Here is a 7,722-nt window from a genome sequence, read left to right on the forward strand (position 1 = left end):
CTGTAGGTAAGATGGATTTGAGGACATATGTGATCCTGAGAGTGGCAATGCCTGGGTACAACAAATATTCCAGGCAGTATTTCAGGCTTTCAAGGCAGTGTGGTTGGTGGGGTCCAAGTTAAGGGCTCCAAACAGTAAAGCGGGACTTGGGTAATGCCTGGTTTACTGTTGGAACAAACCAAAAATTCCACTAAGATAAATATATGACATGAAAAGGGATGGAGTTGGGAAATGGAGTGGCAAGGTAGGGCAGAGGGACCTAGAGGGCCCAGGAGAGTCAGCTGGGCTGGTGGGGTTGGGGCTGTGGACACATCCTCCTCTTGTTGCTCCCTCCACCCTCAGAAACCCTCTGTGACTCTTCCATGCTCTGTGATGCAGGCCTGTGCTTATAGTTAAGCCTGGGCACCCTCAGTGCTCAGTTGCTTCAGGCAGCTCAGCTATTCAGACCATGGAGAATATCCTCTGTTTTCTGAACAGCTATACTGAGACAGGGCTGAGCCCTAACTCACATTGCTTGGATATCGACCCCAACTTCATCTGCTTGAGTGGGTTGGGGTTGTTTATACTGTACTTGTTCTACGTCGTATTGACCCTGTATTCGTCACCCACCGAAAAAAATAATGACATCCAAAAGGTAAGGAACTGTGGGTGAACACCCAAGAGAGATGCCCTATTGTTGTTTCCCAATCCTATTCCAACATTTCTAAATAAGTTTGGTCGGTACAGAGAGATGTTTTAGATGGGAAGTCTGAAGAGAGGATAGAACTTCACTCTTCTATGGAAGAGGTTGGGCAGACATAGGGGTTCAGGAGGACTAAGGTTTCCATCTGAAGCTCATAGTTTTCCATGTGAAGCTACCTATCTGGCTGTGGTGGAGAGTTCCAGGATAAAATCCCAAACACAGTAATTCTGTGGTCCCAGATGGGATTATTTAGAGATTGTAGGCTCTCTGAAGGAGAACGGTCTCTGCTGAAATTTGATCATGAGTCAGATTCCCATGTCACCTGTCACTTGACCAAGTCTTCCTTCATGTTGGGCTGACCCGAGGAGTAATGCTGAGAGTCTCTGAGCAGAGGCTGGAGCTATAGGCCTGTCTCCGTGACACTTGTCCCATGAGGGAGCACAGATGTGACTGTTGACCTCTGAGTCTTTGCCCTCCTTCAGAATTGCTAACTGAGTACATCAAGTGTGGCTCTGACAGCAAAATCTTCTTTGAGGATTTTTCAGAGAAGGAAAAATGGGAACTATTTTATCACCATTAAAAATTGATAACAGGAACATATTTCTATTAATTAAAGAGTAATATTCTTGTATAATGAATGAATGAATGAATGAATGAATGAGCTTCACAGAGAGTGAGAGAAGTGAGTCCCAGCCTGTCATTATCTGTCTTTTGTTCTCAGCATCAGGGCAGAGCCAGGAGGAGAAGGAAAGTTGGGACATTCAAAGGTAATGTCAGCCTGCTCTATCTGAGCTTCAGGGGTGACCCTTTCTGTCTCTTTCATGATGACTCAGTCCCATGATTTCTTAGAATGTCAGTTACTAGATGCAGTCTTAGAAAACAGAGCCCTCAGAAGACAGGCTCCTGGGAAAGCAATCAGACCTGAGACACTGCTCAGAGGCCCTGCTCTGCCCATTTATGGGCAAGACAAAGTGATGGACCTGAGCAATGGGTGTTGCCCAATTGGTGGCCAACTGAGATATCGAGGAAGGACTACTGGTGGGCTTGGAGTCAGAGCTTCTGTCTCACAACTTTGCATACGTACTTTGACTTCCTCAATGCTCGGATTCCTCCTGGAGGTAACCACTGATGTCTGTGTTTCAAGCGGTGGTTTTGAGCATCACATGGGGTAATGTATGTGAAAGGACTTTACTAATGATGCCACATACACATGTGAACTTGTGAATATTATCAATGACTATTTGCCCTTTTCTACTGATTCTTGGGGCTCTCAGAGTTTAATATCCCAAGGGTCTTCCACAGATTGACTTCTGTATGAGGCGTGTGCCTCTATCTTCATTGCATATAACATACTATTCTGGTTTCTCAGACTGGAAAAGTCTCCAGAGAGAAGAGGAAGAGGAAAGGAAGCTGCTTTCTCTTCTGAAAAGGTGATTAATCTTTCCCTTTGTGTCCTGTTCCCACCCCACTCCCTCTTCTTTAGTACGTTCTATTCATTTCAGGGATTCCTTGTAGCCTGCTGTAGTTGTGGGAGTGGGTAGCCATAGGAATGGGTATGTGAATGAATGTGTTGGGGAGAGGCTATAGTGAGGTCATAGGACCTCATATATGGTGAGGTCATGGGTTGGGGGCAATGTGATGTGGGCAGCAGGCTTTAGGGAGCCCACCCCTGCCAGGCTAACAAATCTCCTTTCCTTGTTCTGGTCCTGACTGCAGCTTTGGACCTCCTGTTTCCTGCAGTCCTCTGGGCCAGCATCATGATACCAACCACTTTCGTCGACTGTTATGCCCAGACCCCGTCTGTCGGGTGTGTAACAGAGCAACTGCTGATATCCAGCAACTGCTGTCTTGGGAGTCCCTGAAAGATGCTGCTCCCTCTGTGTCTCCTTTGGCTTCTTCAGCTTCTGCGACTGAGTCATCATTCGCTCTGGCTTCCACCCCCTCAGCAGCCCCTCCAGAAGACCTAATACTGTCCCCTCGGCCTAAGCCCTCTCCACCGCCCCCCTTAATTCTCTCACCTGACCTGATCACCACCGTAGCTGACTTATTTTCACCCTCACCACTGAGGGACCCTCTGCCACCACAGCCTGTTTCTCCCTTGGATTCCAAGTTTGCCATAGACCATTCCCCACCCCAACAGCTTCCCTTTCCCCTTCTCCCACCACATCACATTGAGAGAGTGGAGCCCAGCCTCCAGCCTGAGGCCAGTTTGTCTCTGAACACCATCTTTTCATTTGGCTCCACCCTATGCCAAGATATTTCGCGGGCCATGAATCCCATTGATTCTTGTGCTCGTCATCACGGACCACCAATCCCATCTGCTTTACCACTGGAAGATTGCACTGTGACTCAGTCTAAATCAAGTCTCACCATCTTGAAGACTTTTCCGGAAATGTTATCTCTAGGTGGCTCTGGTGGGTCATCCACCTCTGCCCCAACAATCAAAGGCATTGACCATTCACACCCTGCATCTTCAGAATTCTCCTGGTGGCAGCCTCATGCCAAGGACTCTTTTTCCTCCAATTTTGTGCCATCTGATTTCATGGAGGAGCTTCTTACCCTTCATTCTTCTGAGGCCTTTTTAGGGGGGCACTCTGTGGCCAACCTCATAGAGCCTGTTAACATCTCATTTCTCAGCCATGACATTCTGGCACTCCTGGAGAGACAAGTCAAAAAAGGGGTGATTTCCTGATGTGGAAAGAAAATGGAAAGAAAGCAGGATCATTCCCAAAACAACTTAGGCCAAACTACCAACTAAATTCCTCACGGAATATGTTAACCTCAATTGCTGTTAAGCATGACTTGGCAGAATCCTTTCCTTTTTGGGCCAGTAAAGGCAAACTAGAATGGCAGCACATCCATCAGCAGCCTCCATACTCTAAGTGCTTTGAAGACCATTTAGAGCAAAAATATGTCCAGCTCTTCTGGGGTCTCCCATCTTTGCACAGCGAGTCTCTGCATCCTACTGTTCTTGTCCAACGTGGCCATTCCTCCATGTTTGTATTCTTCAATGGCATTACAAATACATCTATATCCCGTGAATCCCCAGTACTTCCCCCTCCCCAACCTCTGTCCTTGCCTAGTACCCAACCACTACCCTTGCCTCAAACCCTGCCCCGAGGTCAGTCCCCACATCTCACTCAGGTGAAGTCCCAGGCTCAACATCAATCCCCATTCCCAGCCCGACTACCTAGTCCTCTATTCCTGATTAGGATCTGTGGAGTGTGTTTTCATAGACCCCAGAACGAGGCACGGTCTCTTTTGCCATCTGAAATTAACCATCTGGAGTGGAATGTGTTGCAGAAAGTGCAGGAAAGTGTGTGGGGCTTACCCTCTGTGGTTCAAAAATCCCAGGAAGACTTTTGTCCTCCAGCTCCCAATCCTGAATTGGTCAGAAAGTCCTTCAAGGTCCATATTCCGATCTCCATCATTCCTGGAGATTTTCCACTCAGCTCTGAGGTAAGGAAGAAACTAGAGCAACACATTCGAAAGAGGCTCATCCAGTGCAGATGGGGCCTGCTCCGCAGAATCCATGAGTCTCTGTCACTGCTACGTCCTCAGAGCAAAATTTCAGAGCTATCTGTGTCAGAGAGCATTCATGGACCGTTAAATATCTCTTTGGTTGAGGGTCAGAGGTGCAATGTTCTAAAGAAGTCCGCATCAAGCTTCCCGAGAAGCTTCCACGAGAGGAGCTCAAATATGCTTTCCATGGAGAATGTGGGGAATTATCAGGGATACAGCCAGGAGACTGCCCCAAAAGATCACCTGTTGCATGATCCGGAGACATCTTCAGACAAGGATCTGAGGTCTAACTCTGAGAGAGACCTAGAAACTCATATGATGCATCTGTCAGGGAATGACTCAGGGGTGAGACTAGGTCAGAAACAACTTGAAAATGCCCTGACAGTACATTTGAGCGAGAAATTTAAGGAAATCAATGAGGGTCGAATGCCTGGGACTGTGCATAGTTCATGGCACTCAGTCAAGCAGACAATGTCTCTTCCTGAGAAATCCCAAAGCCAAATTAAACATCGAAATCTGGTAACATTGGTGAGTGAGGACCACTGCGTTGATACTTCCCAGGAGATTTCCTTCCTTAGTTCCAAGAAACAAAAGATGTTGGAAGCCCATATTAAAACTTTCCGTATGAGGATGCTGTGGGGCCTTCCCCTCAAGGTCCTTGAATCCATAGAAATCTTCAAATCGAAAGCGGACCTTTCCACTTCCTTTTCCCATTTCGACCTTCCCTCCTCAGCCACCTTCATCTCTCGGGGAGATTCCAAAGATGGGGTCTCTAAGTCCCGTAGACGAAGCACTTTTCAAGGAGAAAAGTTGGGAACAACAAGCTCAGTCCCCATCCTTGATCGTCCTCACCCTGTCTCCTCACCTGTCGGCCAAGAAGGGCAGGGGACCCTGAGAAGACAATTTTCTGATACGGACCATGACCTTATAGAGACAGATTCCAAAGATGGGGCCTCCACATCCCTTAGAAGAGGTACTACAGATTTTCAAAGCGAAAAATTAGAATCAACAAGCTCATTCCCCATCCTCGGTCATTCTTACCTTGTCACTTCACCTGTCAACCAAGAAAAGCAGGGGACCCTGAGAAGAGAATTCTCTGATACTGACAATGATCTTACAGAAAGTGTCCGGACAACGGAGGATGGCAGACAGACTTTTCTGCCCCCGCCACACAGCATCGTAGACGAAGTCAGTCAGAAACAGACTGTACTGGCCAGTAGATGCAGTGCAGAGCTGCCCATAATGCAAGCTGGAGCTGGCTGTGAGTCATGGGATAAGAGAAAGAGTTCCTTTCATAATGTAGACAGGCTTCAGGGCAGTAGAAAGACCTTTCCTGTCACCAATGCTCTTCAATCACAAACTAGGAACAACTTGACAACCAGCAAGTCGGGAAGCTGCTCACTGACAAATGTGAAAGCAAGCACTTCCAATGAAACTGAAATTTTCCCACCAAGAATATCAGTTCCTCAAGATCCTAAATCATCATACCTTAAAAATCAGATGTTGAGCCAGTTAAAGTTGGTCCAGAGGAAGCATAGCCAACCTCAGAGCCATTTCACTGACATGTCTTTTGCCTTAGATAACTTGAGTTCCAAGGACTTACTAATTCCCAGGGCATCTCGAGTGGGGACATGGGAACTTCCCAGGTGGTGCATGTCCACTTGGAGGACAGAGGAATCCGTGTGGCACAGAAGCAGGAGCCCAGGGTCCCTACCTGTGTCTTACAGAAGTGTCAAGTTAAGAATTTCCCACCAGCTGTAAACAGAGTGAGTCCTGTGAGACCCAAAGGAGGAGAGCTTGATGGAGGGGATGCAGGGCTGGGGACATCCCAACGCAGGAGAAAGAGCCTCCCTGTTCATAACAAGACATCAGGGGAGGTGCTTGGGAGCAAATCTTCCCCAACCTTGAAAACACAGCCTCCTCCTGAAAACCTTTCCAGAAAATGGATGAAGACCTTTTTGCAGTGGTTTAATAAACCCAGCATATCATATGAAGAACAAGAAAGTTCCTGGGAAAAGGGTAGCTCCCTGTCATCATGTGTGCAGAATATTGGTCGAGTTACAAGAGCTGCCTTTACTGGGACTACTGAAGCTCAGAAAATTAGGAAAGACACTAGGGAGTTCCTAGAAGAGAAGCTGGGGCATAGGCATGGGATAGATATCACCTGTCCCCGAGAGCCCCTTTCCTTCCCAGTGGGGCTTGGGAAAGCTCAGCACAACCCAGAAGTGCATGTCAGAGCAGAGCCTGTCCAGGGCTATCCCTGCAACTACAGGGCTCCCTCCTGCAAAGTGACACGTACCAAATCTTGCAGCCAACAAGCTATCTTTGTTGGCCAGAATTATCCTACAAGGATTAGACAGATCATAGACAAGGACAGACAGCCCCAGAAAGTTGAGGCATTTAAGGGGAAGATATTGTGTCAAAGCCATCCCCAATCCATGCCCCACAGGAAGCCCGTGCCACATCCAAACCCCACTTGCCGGCGTCAGGTCAGCCTGGTGTGTCCAGCCGTCCCAACCAGTGCTAAAAGCCCTGTGTTTAGTGATGTGCCTTTCCTAACTGGGCAGAAAATGCTTCCAAAGCATTTCCAGGGAGGAAAATTTCCCCCCACAAAATAATTCAATCCTTGTTGAGAATCTTGATTCTCCCCAATAAATGTTCTAATAAGAAGGATGTCTTTTCTGTGTATTGTGTTGTGGGGTATGGGTTTTGGGTAACCGAAGCTAGTGGTTAGGGAAAGGCGGGGTTAGCGCAGCTCTTACTGACTCCCTTCTTTGACTTTTAAAATGTGCCGAACCCCCTGGAGCTGTTGTGGCGGAATGAGTATCATGTGCCTCCAAAAGCCCCTTCTCTCCGTGATGAAGTCCAAGGAGATGAGGTCTTTCCTACCTCTTTGCTTGAGACTTACTGCTGTTGTATGGCGGCCTTCACCTTCCTCCCCATTCACTGCTTCATATCCTTTAGAGCAGTGAGGAAGGCAGCCCTTCCATATCTGAAGACAGGGTGAAGGACAGGTATATTTTTCAGAAATAGTGGTTTAAGCACTGTTTAAAAAAAGTTGTCACAGACCACAGTATCTTATAGGTTGGTGGGAGTGTTTGGGATATTGCTGGTTGGGGTAGAGTGTCAGGAACACTGTGGATGCTGCTTAAGAATTTGACAAGCAGGGCATGCTCATGATTTAGGGAGGCATATTTAATTTAATTTAATAATTTATAATAATAATTTATATAATAATAATAATTTATAATAATTTAATTATTTAATAATAATTTAATTTAATTTAATTTAATTTAATTTAATTTAATTTTTTGAGACAGGGGCTCACTCTCTCACCCAGGCTGGAGTGCTGTGGCATGAGTTCGGCTTACTGCAACCTCAACCTCCCAAGCTAAAGCGATCTTCCCACCTTTGCCTCCCTAGTAGCTGGCACTACAGCCTTGCACCACCATGCCTGGCTAATTTTTTGTACTTTTTGTAGAGATGGGGTTTTGCCATGTTGCCCAGGCTGGTGTCAA

The 7,722-nt window shown here is 46.9% G+C and overlaps 1 protein-coding gene across 1 annotated transcript; it reads left to right on the plus strand.

Annotated features, from left to right (window-relative positions):
• The first annotated feature begins 384 nt into the window (after positions 1-384).
• Positions 385-6,874, plus strand: LOC745963 (spermatogenesis-associated protein 31D1-like). The gene is given in 6 exon segments (XM_054658119.2): positions 385-634; positions 1,404-1,449; positions 2,052-2,112; positions 2,399-3,351; positions 3,354-5,801; positions 5,804-6,874. Coding segments are annotated over 6 exon segments (4,713 nt in total). The 5' UTR covers positions 385-448; the 3' UTR covers positions 6,823-6,874.
• Positions 6,875-7,722: the final 848 nt, after the last annotated feature.

Source organism: Pan troglodytes, chromosome 11 (assembly GCF_028858775.2).
Source record: "Pan troglodytes isolate AG18354 chromosome 11, NHGRI_mPanTro3-v2.0_pri, whole genome shotgun sequence".
NCBI lineage: Eukaryota > Metazoa > Chordata > Mammalia > Primates > Hominidae > Pan > Pan troglodytes.